Source organism: Folsomia candida, unplaced genomic scaffold (genome assembly GCF_002217175.1).
Source record: "Folsomia candida strain VU population unplaced genomic scaffold, ASM221717v1 Fcan01_Sc045, whole genome shotgun sequence".
Taxonomy (NCBI): domain Eukaryota; kingdom Metazoa; phylum Arthropoda; class Collembola; order Entomobryomorpha; family Isotomidae; genus Folsomia; species Folsomia candida.
Window position 1 is genome coordinate 858,179 of NW_019091237.1, and position 12,034 is coordinate 870,212.

Genomic DNA, 12,034 nt, shown 5'->3' on the forward strand with positions numbered 1-12,034 from the left:
TCATCATCATCATTAAAGAATACATGTACCCGTCCGTGCGTGCATGTCAAACAACATTTATTAAAGCGGAAGCTTGTCTTTGTCTTCATGAGAAATGAGTCAAGTTGACGTTTTCGTTTTCTGGATAAATATTTCATTCATTTTTCATGACTGATAAAATTTGTGTATAAAATTAAAAAGTTTTAGTTGATTTCTTGTAGTAGTAAAAGTAATACTTTCGAGGTGATAAAAACTATGGGGGGATGATGATAAGATATAAAAGATAGGCACCATTCGTTTTGTGTTTTGAGATATTATTTGTAATGGACAAAAATGTAGAGAAGTATTGATTGCAGATTTTCTGTTCTTGTTCGTTGTTCGAGTTTTGTGGAGTGAAATAAGTTTGGTAACTCTTCCTGAAGTGAGGACGACTAGGGGGAGAAGATTTGACTAAATCCAGGGTGTCCATCCCTCAAACATTTTACTCAGGTTGACATCATTGCTCGCATCCCGGACCAAAACTTCGACCTGAAAGGGTGTACAAATTAGTAAGATAAACTGCACAACTTATCATAAATTCAGTCAGCCACCTCACTTACCGAGCTTTTCACGTTAAAACCCTCCACCTTGTCGGCCACATAACCGATCAAAGAGTCGACACGGGCCATATTGATATACTCCAAGTTCCCGTCGATACCCACCAAGTCGTCCATCGTTACAACGGGAACGTTTTCAACGGAGAGGAATATTTCGACTAGGGTCAGTTCAGCCACTTCCACCGCCACGAGTAAGTCTTCCCCCACGGGAATGACGTCCATGTGGGTGTGGAGCCAGATATGGGCAACGTCTCCGATCCATTTGTCCTCCACGAGGGCTTTAAACGGTCCCCAAAACCCACTGCTACCCCCGTTTCCTCCCAACTGACCGGCAGCAAAGACCAGGAGCGGATCCAGATTTGCGACGATACGACGCATCTTGTTTAGCCTTCTTTTCAACGCTGCCTTCTTATCGAGTAGTTCTCTTTTCGAGACGTTGAGCCGGGTAGATTCGTCAAATTTGTTTTTCACGGTGGTCTGGAGGTCGTGCGTGAGGAGGTCGCCGACCCGACTCAGCCATACGACTGGATCCCCTGCAACGTTCCCGGAACGAGGAGACTCTCTGCATTGACTCGTCAACCGGAAGAGGACCTGTTCTTGGACACACTCCATGGACGGAGCGGCCATGAGGACGATGCGAGTGTGCAGTTCTTTTAATAGAGCGGGGTCATATTCGGCATTTTTGATGTGCCCCATCGTCACGGTGAGTTGCTCCACCGAGTTGGAGTACAACGCGACGAGTTCGGTCTGCTGTTTTATGGCGTACTGTACTTGGCTTAGTTCAAGGAGCACTTTGGCAATTTCAGTCCTGCAAAAAAGAGGTAAGATAAGATATGGAGAGAAAAAAAACAAGTAGGTCACAGGTCAAAGAATGACATACCGAGAACTCCTAATATTCTGGATCATCGGTATGTACCGCATTTTAAATATGCTTATGGCAGAGATGACTTCAATCGTGCGAAGTTTGGTGGGATCGATGACAAAGTCCTCCTCAATCTAAGGAGAATTACAAGGGTCAAATTAGTTAACAGTTTTATTCCTTAAAAAATCTGTCGCTTATTAATTTACCTGGGACGCGAAGGCAATGCTCCTTGCGCAAAACTTTGCCAGCTCCTTGTTTTCCTGAAAGGCAGAGATCGTCATTTCTACCCGGTTGGAGAACGCACCCCCAACTCCCGGGTATTGCAAGGCCGTCTCAAAATTTTGTGTCATCCTGAACGGCACCACTTCCGGCACGCGGAGCTTGGCACCTCGACCAAATACTAAGCTAAAATCAACATGCACCAACTTCCCGTCTTCCACGTCGACCAAAATATTATCCAAGTGGCGATCCCCGATCCCCATGAGATACCCGATGGACGCGGAGATTCCAGAGTCTCGCGTGAAGCCTGTGCCAAACAAGAGGTTAAGGTCACACAATTACACACCTCTCACTATTAATTAGGCATACCTTTGACCGCCTTGAACCATCCCTTGGCACTCGGCGCACCGAAAAACATTTCTCTCGAGATTAGATCTTTTGGAGCCGAGTTGGCCAACGAGTGGTAGACTTGTTTCAGGGTAAAGGCGTCAACGTTTGTGCGATCCCGTCCAACCACCCCGTAGGATGCCATCTTCTTCCAGAACATCTCGGAAGTCCGCTCTCCCGGCATCGTTCGGTTCAAATGCCGCTTGTACAGTTGGAAGACTGGTGTGGCGCGCTGAACCATTTGGATCAAGCCGCCTCGGTTTCCTAAAAAATAGTAACAAAAACCCGTTTTAATTTGTACAAAACCCGTTTAAATTGTGTACAAAACCCGATCTAAATCTGCACAAAAACCCGGTTTAAATTTTCACAAAATAGTTCCTCTACTCTAGATAACCACTTACCTAACGGCGTGACTGCATACGTCCAAACGGGCTCTTTTAGGAACGACTGGCTCAAAGTGAGTAACTGCATCATGCTGGAATCCACGTTCAAGTTCTCGTTCCCTTTGACAAGATACTCGTAACTTTTCCCATTTGAGGCGAAGAAACGGACCTTCTTTGGCCGTGTTTTCGTCGGCAGGGAGAACACGACGGGGTAAATGCCCGCGATATGAACGCAACCAGGCATTCCCAGTAGAGTTACGGTTGAAAGAGTGCCCCACTCCTGCATAAATAAACTCACATTTTAATAATCACTACTAAAAAATTAGCACATAGGCATTTAATTAAATCCTGACCTGAAAGGCGGCCAATTTTGGGGAAAGATAATCGAGCTGACTCCTCATCGGGACGCTGGACTGGAAGGTGTCACAGTGTTCCAACAACTTGGTGAAGCTCCGAAGCAGACCATCCACACTGGTGCAGATTCTCAGGGAGACAACCAGCCCCGAAATGATGACGTGGTTCTTGAGCACGAAGGCTGACTGGGCGGGGGAGCAAGCCGTGTCGGTGATATGGCGCCACATGTCTTCCAAATAGGTTACAATCTGGACATGAAAAGAAAGTTAAGAGAATCCTACGACAAAACCATCCTGAATATCGTTGTTCGTGCAAAAGTTATCGGTTGAGAAACCAGTCGGAAACATAAGTTGTAATGTAAAATGCATCCGTCAACTTCTGTGGTTTCTCAACTGCCAACTTTTGCCCGAACAGGGACGATATGACTTGACATACCGGGTCAATGTAGGCCGTAACCTTGCGGGGGTCAGGGTCCCGGACCATGTCCTTCTTTAACATGTTAATCCGTCGATGCCAGTCGTTCAGGATCCTTTGCATCGCGTTGGACCAGAGCTCTTCGGCCGAGGTGCCGAGTCGGAGGAGTTCCCTGGCCAGGGTGTCGACATGGGTGGATATCCCAAGGTGGGATCGAGTCACGTATTGACGAACGGGGTACCCAGCCTGCTTATCGGGGCAGCAGGGAGGGTGCATGATAAGTGGAAGAGGGGGATAGTACGGCTCCTCATTGACGTCGACCACGCCGTAACTGGAAAGGTCGAAAAGTCCTTTCCTAAAATCAAAGTCAATTCACCAAGTTAGTAGTGTAATTTTGGTGGTGAGTTGTTCATTTAGATGGAAAGTCACAGGGCGTATTCACGACAATCTTGGCGAAATCATCATAAAACGACAAGTTTTCAGTAAACTTTTTGATGGAAAAGTATGGGATTTGAGTTCACAAATCGCCATATTTTTATTTCACAAACTATTTGCTGAATAAGTTACGATACGAAATGTCGTGAGTACGCCCATAAACATTTGATCACAAATTTAACAACCACATTTAATGGAGACGAAAATTAAACTAATTACCGTCCCATCGACGCGAAGCTGGCTTCTCCCTCGGATCTTGACGAGTCATGCGCCCACAAGTACATGGCAGTCTTTTCCGGAAACTTATCCAGCATGGCTTCCCTTAACACGGGGACTTGAACAATGGCCGGAAGAAAATCTAGCCACCGCGGATGCTTGAGAATTTCTCGAAGATCACATTCGAGCAGTGTTTCTACCCTCTCCATTCCGAGACCAAGCTTGATGAGAGAAATCACGCGACAAATGGTTTTGACCAGAAGCCCATCGCGAGTCACCGGGCTCAGCTCCAAACCGCGTGGACTGAAACGTAAGTAGTTAGAATAAGCGTTTAAAGCTCGCTTTGGGGACGGTCCGGCACAACCATTCGTACGTCGGGTGGAAACTTCCTACAAAAATAAATCATAAAATCGTCAAAATTGAAAAATAGTTATTTAATTTTGTTTACTCTTTGTGGGTCACTTTTGTAAACCCGATAAATTTAAAATTTTCAAGGTTTTCATAAATATTTTGACAAAAAAAGCTCTTTCCCTCACCACACTTACTTGGTCATAAAAAGCATTTCCTAACTCCAACCATGCCTCTGGATGGTCACCATGCTGCTCCAGAATGCGGTTCAAGTGTCGTACCAACGGCGATCTGACATCTTTCTCCCCAACCCCACTCTTCCACCCCATTTGCTCCATTAACTCGTTCAAGTGGTCCGGATGGGGTCCCAAGTTTCGTCCAATCTCCAACAGCAAATCCAGCACACCGGTGGTCACGATTGGAACATCGTCTTCCTTCGTAACTTTAGTTATTATGTTCTCTCTCTCGGGGTCTCGCAGGAGGAGGTCTTTATAAACTTGCATGGCCTCATCGACGCAGCCGTGTCGGAAGAGCAGCTTCGCCACTAACTGACCCAAAGGACGGGCTTGCTTTTCAAAATCTAAATTGTCCGGAATCACCATGTTTGCCCCAGAGTTTAGATCTTCAGCCTTGACTTCCACGCCCAAACTGCGTACAAATTTTTCCACCCAGACGAGATTGCCGGCAGAGAGCATTTCTTCTCCGAGACGGAGCCAAATGAACCATTTTTCGAAGACGGGCACACCCGGGAGGAATCTACGACCAAGGCATATGTACATAAGTCAAACTATCACTTATCACAGAATAATGAGGCGTTTCACGTCAACCTTAATAATTTCGTAATTATGTAAACTTACGAAACTTACGAACTTCTTTTAAAGAAACTTAGGAACATCTTTAAGGCAATTTACAAACTTACAAACAATTACCAAGACAAAAGACATGTTTTTTGGTTCGTACGCTGATCTTCGTAATTTTACGTGGTTATTACGAACATACGAAGGCTGACGTGAAACGCCTCAGTGAATACGACACCCACCTTATGGCATCTGCCGCTTTGATCAAAACCCACAAGTCTAAAACTTCTCTCTTGTCCATCACTCGGTCCAAGTCCAACGCGTTGTAGAGCTTTCTCAACCCTTCGTCCTTTGTCCTGAACATCTTTTGGAGATGGATTATCTCCTCGTCCAACAAGGTTATGGAGCAACTCCTGCTTCCAGTTTCTGACGGCACGAGAAAGTCTAAAAAGGGTGCTTGCAGACGGGGCTGATCTTGCTGAAGAACAAAGTCGAGTTCCAACATTCTTGAGGCCCTTGTCGTAATCAATTCTTTGAGCTCTTCATTCGCCACGTGGGCCTCGTCCTCCCAGATTTTCATGGCTTCTTCAAACCGACCCTGCATGTAGAGCCAGGCTGCGCGCTGCCAGCTCTCTTTCCCACACAGACCGGCACCGTCTGTAATAAAGAAACGGGTCAATTAAATCGAAGGAAATGGAGAAAAGGAGTAAAAGTACCTTTCAAATGGAACAGGGCGACTTCCCCCTTGGCCCGTTCGTCCCCCATGGAAGCGTGGAAAAAGGAATCTTCCCACTGGTCCGACACCCCCGCGCAGTTGAGCACGTCCCATCTAATTCTTTTCAACCACTCGAGACAGGAGCCACGGTTCACCATGAAATAGCCTCGGATCGCCTAAATTCACAAGAGGATAAGTTGCTAAAGTGGAACTGGATGGTTCATCGCCAATTAATTATGAGTATGCATTTCTAATAGGAGATCGTTTCATGATTTACTTACGTCCGGCATCTCCGCGCCATTCATGAAACAACTCCCGTTCCCCCAAAGCTCGAGTCCTTGCTCGAGTTGGAATAGAAAATCGAACTTCCACCCGGGCACGACCCCCTTTTCCTCCTTAAACACTGTTTGTACGAGACTGAAAAAGTCAATCGGCGATCCCAGCACCGTCTTCAGCTTGGACTGTATCACGAAATCAACGGCCGCACGTCCGCGCCATGGAGGCTCGGGAATGGTCAGACTCAGTTTCTCCCTCCTTTCGTCGTCGCCCTCGTCCAGCGACGCACTGCTTGTCCTTCTCTTCCTCAGCGTCGACGTCGTCAGTCCGTATAAGTAACTACAGAAGTCGGTCGGCATGAAGAAGATTTGACAATCCTCTTCCACATCTGTCTTAGCATTAGTGGTTCTGTCCATCCATTGAAGGATGTTGCACTCATCGCACCTCCGTCGCCGACTTTCTCTCCGATAAGGAGTCATCGTCAAGTCGCGAGGGCCCCAATTCGACACAACGAGAGCATCACCACGTACAGCGACCTTAAAGAGTAAAATCAAAACTTGATTATCAAAACTTTATCGTAAAATTATAAATTTACAAGACAAAAGTCAGCCCAAATTTAATTCCACTTTTCGATTCTCTGTAAACTAATATGCAGTGTCGACCACCACCGCTTAAGATTGGCGACCACTTGTTTTGTCAACCAATCGATTGCCGACGACTTATTTGTCGAACCATCAGTCATTTACGACGAGTCAAACTAGTTGAAAAAATGACTATTTGATTTATAGTTATATACCTGGACCAACAGGGGTTTCATGTCGGGCGGAACGTCCCACGCGAGGCGACCCTCCATTACGTGCAGCTTACAAAACGAGACTAGCAGTAGTTGAAGATCGACCTACACAACAAATCAGACATTAAATAAATACCAATATTACTCATACTAATACACGTATGCATGTCCCGACAATTATGTCTTGGTCAAGGACGTCGCAGGACATAATTGTTGCACTCTCAACTCACCACTTTGACATACGGCGACCCTGGCTCCATCAGAGTATCAAAAATCATCTTAGCCTCCTCCAAGTATGGCCAATTTTCCGGGACTGCCCAGCCCTGCTCGTGTGTCGGTCTTCCCACGGGAGAAGCGAGTTCATCGGGTGGGGTGGTCACTTGCTTCTGAAAAAAATGAGGGGGAACCAGGCCCGACGTATTGAAATCCTGTCCCACCGCCAAGTTCAATGTGGGCTGCTGCACCCGAGTGCTGGGACCAGGCTGTTCTTCGCCACCACCACCATAAGTCGCGTCTCTTCTCGGCTTTTCTCTGACCACGAGGGGATTTGCGGGTGGGGGTAGTGTCCTTCCTTCCCCGCTGAAGGAAACGTCATCCCTGCCAGACAACTCGTCCAGAATGTTACCGTGATGGTCCCCATTCGAGATGCATAAGAAATTGACCAGACGTTGGAAGAATTGTTGTCCCGTGGTGAACACGGTGGAAGCGTAAGTTTTCGATCCGATGAGGAACTTGATTATCCAGTGGAGTAAGCGACGCTTATCTTGAATTGTATACAAAGTGGAGGAAGAGAAGAGAATCTCCTCCCAGAATATGAGCAAAGCCTTGAAGAATCTGAAAGACAAGGGGGAAAATTAAGAAATGAGACTGATATCTATTTAACAGATTCGACAACTCATCGCTAAAAAGAGCACATTTTTAATAATTTATCGGCTCTGGAAATTTATTTTAAAATTCTGTAAAATTCTAATTCTGATAAATTTGTAAATAGAGCAGGGAGTTGCCAATTTTTTGAAAATATACACTCCGGATTTGGACACTTTTTGAAGGAAGAGATCTCACGTTGAGGAAGCCTTCAAAATAACTGGAAACTGGTTTAAAAACTCAGCGCTATTCCATCAATCAACTCACTGAGGGCAAATTAGTCAGTACAGAATTTTAAAATAAATTAGTAAAGAGCCGAGAAAGGATTAAAAATGCGTTGATTTTGACGATGAGTCCTACGTTAAGTATGTGAGAACCTACTTGGCACCCGGCGACCCTGTCGAGTATTCTGAGCTGGAGAGGCTGGCAACCCAGTGAGAGTGGGCGAAGCAGTGGGCTTCCAGCAGGTTGAGGACGGTCCGAACCTTCTCCATGTCACGAGTCTCTCGGCGCACGAGGGAAACTAACATGTCGAAGATTGATGGTTCCAAAGCGTATAACGTTAAAATTGAGCCTCGCTTATTCACAGCTGCAAAAACATAATGATTAATTAACTTGTTCCACACAATACATAATTAATTTCTTCTCTTTTTATATACTTCACTTGCGCCATAGTTAAACTATACCATTGGCGCAAATTGGACGAATAAGCTTATTCAGCTTTAGACATCAGACGACAAACTTATATTCAAATATTTGTCGCCTGGTGTCCAGAGCTGAGAAATAGACGCTTGACCGACACCTTTAATTAAAACCTGATTAATTAATCAATCAATCAATCAATTAACTCACCAAGATCTGATATCCCCGAAAGCACGAAGTAAATGGGATCATCATCTTCATCATCATCTTCATCTCGCTCCAATTTCCCAATGTGCCAGGCCCACACTTTCTGCAAGAGGGGCACGTTCCTCGTCTTGAGCAAGGTCTCGACCAACTTCACCCGTCCCACCGACTCGGACATCTGATCCACAAACTCGACCAGATTGTTGGCAATCTCCAAAGTGTCGTCGGGCAGCTGTGTGGTGGAAATGGCGCCCTCCAACCACCCGCAAATGCCAGCCCACATGGTGGACACGGCGAGATGGGACCATCTTTGCCAGTGATCGTCCCTCCGCATGTACTTAATTTCAGTCTAGAATCATTAACATTATGTATGGTTAACTAGGGTTAAGCAATTAATTAATATTAAGTGGCGCACCTTAATAAAGTTTCTTGTGTTCCAACCATCCACACCAGGCGACAATGCGATCACATTATTTGTTGCGAGTAGCAATTTGTGTGCTACGGTGTTACAGACCTTAATCGTCCCTACACGGCCAGCCATCATGTTGAGGATGTTTATCCCGATTCCGATCACATGCTCGCTCAACTCATTGATAAATGGTTTGTCCTCAATCGCTTTCAAGTCCAGGATGGCGGTGAAAGCTCTGAAATAATAAATAAAATCATAGGGCGTTAAAACTATGTCGATTTATGAAAATCGATTGATTTCCTCGCCCCATACTACATCTAAAACGGTAGAATTTAACAAAAAATTCGACATTTTGTACCAGTCACCTCATCACCGTGACCTTATGACCTACATATAATGCCCATCTACGAACTTAACTCCTCCCGAAAGATTAGAACATGTTGGTAAAAACCACAACTCGAAATTCATATTCTAAAGTTATTGTGGAGATATAATTACAGATAGACCAGACAAAACACGAATAGACAGACAGACAAGACATTTCCATAAAGATGTTTCACCCCTTAACAATTAAGTAACGCTGCCCTCCGTATATATGAATATTCATTTAACTCACCTCATGAGGAGCATCACGCGTTTAAAGTTAACATCCACGCCGAGCATGGCCTCAGTCTCCATGTCCTCCGCCACTTGTTTGATCAACGTTCTCGTGAAGGCAACGTCCTCCACGAAGTGTGCTTTCAAGCATAGTAGGAATGTATAACAGAAGTTCGACATGTCGTCAGAACACGCGTCGTCTAACATCCAACCAATAACGACGTCGACAAAGTCCTGTCACCAGAATAAATAAAAAACATGATAAATTCACACACAATTTCTGGGGCAATCGGATTTGTTGAGAAGAACAGAAATCGAACCCACGTAAATTAACAGATAAGACCACAACTTACCGGAAAACATGCTGTTTCCAAATCCTGTGAAACTGAGATCGTATGCGCATACATGGTACACATCAATTTAAAAAGAAGCGCATTTTGGCTGCCCAGGGTATCCACCACGCTCAGTACGAGGGACGCAAGCGCCCCCAAATCTTCCCCATGCAGACGGGACACGATCTATCGATAAGAAAACAAACGTACTCAATGATAATGTATTATTGCTGAAGTCAAAGTTGAAAAGTTCACCTCATTGAATGTATCATGAACAAGGAGTAAATGTTTCGGGGGGACGCGACAAATCTGTTTAGTCTTCCCTCCCTTGACCAAAAGGATATTGAGGAGCCACTGCATCACACGGTTTCCTCCACCTAAGGGCTCCAAATTATGCAGAATGTGCCAAAATTCCGTAATTAGACGTCCCATTAGTTTAACTCCCTCTGCAGACCATTCCCCACCTGAGAGAAATATTATTAGTTCATCATATCATCTCAGAATGGAGGTCGACCAGCGTATGCTGCCAGATTTTGACAGAAAACTAGTATCAATCGATGGCAAATTTAATTAGTATGAAACTTGTAAAAACACGATCTCCCAATGGGCACGTTTGGCGCAGATATTTGCATCCGAAGAGGAGAAAACGCGCAGTTAATTTAGAAAGTGTAAAATTTGTCAACTTTACTACGCCTTTTCTCCTCTCCTAATGCAAATATCTCTGCTAAATCTGCCCATTGGGAGATCGTGTCTTTCTCAAATTTCATACTAATTAAATTTGCCATCGATTCAGACCTCTCCAAAATCTGACAACATACACTACGGGAGACCTCGATTGTCATCAGTCATGCCGCATTTCTTAATGTATGCACTACTCACATGACGCCAGCCCCGTCCAAGTATCAAACAGCATTTTGCTGTAGTGGGTAAACCTCTCGCCAATGTCATGTCTTTCCTCCTCCGATGTGGCCAATCGTTCGAGCAAAGTTTCCACCGCGAGTTGAAACCCTTTCGGTGAATTGACCCTGGCAATGATGGAGATGAGGTCGAGGGACACGTAGGTGAGGATGTTCTCCTCGTTCAGGCCCTCTCTCGGTATTAACTGACTCTGTACGGGTGTTTCGTCGATGAGAAGTGTTCCATCTTCGAGATAGCGAATCCTTGAGGCCTCAAGGAGGCGACGATAGACGTTCATCGTTTCCATTGTGCGAAGGAGGTTGATTACTTCGTGCCATGCAGCAAGGTTCGGGTTAAAAAAATATCCACCTAAAAGACAAAGGAGGATGATAAGTAAAGTGAAATGAAATCTTAGACTTTGTTAATTTTCGAGTGAAGTGGACCAAATGGTGGGAACGGAAAATTTCCAAGTGGCCGGGGCAGAATTAATTTGATAAGGGTCAAATTGTATGTTAGGGTTATCTTCTGCCTCGGCCATGAGACTTATGGCCGGGGTAGAAGATAACCTAACAGACAATTTGACCCTTATCAAATTAATTCTGCCCCGTGACATACGCTCCCATGCTGGGGACTTGTGGCTGAGGCAGAATTAATTTGATAAGGGTCAAATTGTCTGTTAAGTCGGGTTATCTTCTGCCCCGGCCATAGGTCCCCAACACGGAACTTATGGCCAGAAGATAACCTAACCCTACCAGACAATTTGACCCTTATCAAATTAATTCTGTCATAAGGTCATGTTGCAAAAACTTGGAAATTTTCCGTCCCCCTTATGTCGCCCCCTTCTATCTTACCCCTCTTTTTCAAACTATCACAAAAAAAACAGTCTTATCCCCAGGATCGCTTAGTTTTACGAGTTTCGAATTAATTATTTGACAGAAATTGACAAAAAGTGGAAATTATATAAAAACTAGGAGCAAGAAAGTAGCGACCGACTTCTTTTCCAGCAGGAGTGAAAATGAAAATGTGAAAATCTTTCTGCCTGCCTGCACCGAATCCCGGGCAACAAACTCTGCCGTCTGAGACGACTTTTTTGCACACTGTGGGCTCCAGTTGGCACCCAAACTTTACAAAAGAAATTGATAAGCACCCCCTCGTCTCGATAAGTGAGATATAATTAGAGATAAGGCTTCCTTAATTTGTTTTGTTCGCGTGACCCAAAAAAGGGGGGATTTCTGAGGTCAAGAAAGGTCACCTGGGTGCGAGCTGATGGTTTGTAAGGTGGAAAGTAGGAAAAAATCCAAATTCTGCTCGCGGA

General features: G+C 45.0%; 1 protein-coding gene across 1 annotated transcript; it reads right to left on the reverse strand.

Moving 5' to 3' along the window:
- Window positions 1–110: 110 nt before the first annotated feature.
- Window positions 111–11,886, reverse strand: LOC110861757. Its single transcript, XM_022110879.2, has 23 exons — window positions 11,571–11,886; window positions 10,702–11,088; window positions 10,078–10,286; window positions 9,844–10,008; window positions 9,510–9,724; window positions 8,900–9,128; window positions 8,491–8,833; window positions 8,020–8,227; window positions 7,005–7,608; window positions 6,778–6,879; window positions 5,987–6,517; window positions 5,707–5,881; window positions 5,233–5,647; window positions 4,391–4,949; window positions 3,849–4,234; window positions 3,216–3,549; window positions 2,780–3,028; window positions 2,445–2,706; window positions 2,026–2,307; window positions 1,644–1,963; window positions 1,456–1,571; window positions 579–1,383; window positions 111–507 (listed from the first exon to the last, which is right to left on the reverse strand). Exons 2-23 carry the CDS (start codon window positions 11,024–11,026, stop codon window positions 430–432), a joined length of 6,912 nt encoding a protein of 2,303 aa, XP_021966571.1. The 5' UTR covers window positions 11,027–11,088; window positions 11,571–11,886; the 3' UTR covers window positions 111–429.
- Between the last annotated feature and the right edge of the window lie 148 nt (window positions 11,887–12,034).

Coding starts and splice junctions, on each gene's coding strand:
- LOC110861757 (XM_022110879.2), bottom strand. CDS start 11,026: ATGGAAACGATGAACGTCTATCGTCGCCTCCTTGAGGCCTCAAGGATT. Junction 6,518..6,777: donor TGAAACCCCTGTTGGTCCAG/GTATATAACTAT, acceptor TTACTCTTTAAG/GTCGCTGTACGTGGTGATGC. Junction 5,882..5,986: donor ATGGCGCGGAGATGCCGGAC/GTAAGTAAATCA, acceptor TTGTGAATTTAG/GCGATCCGAGGCTATTTCAT.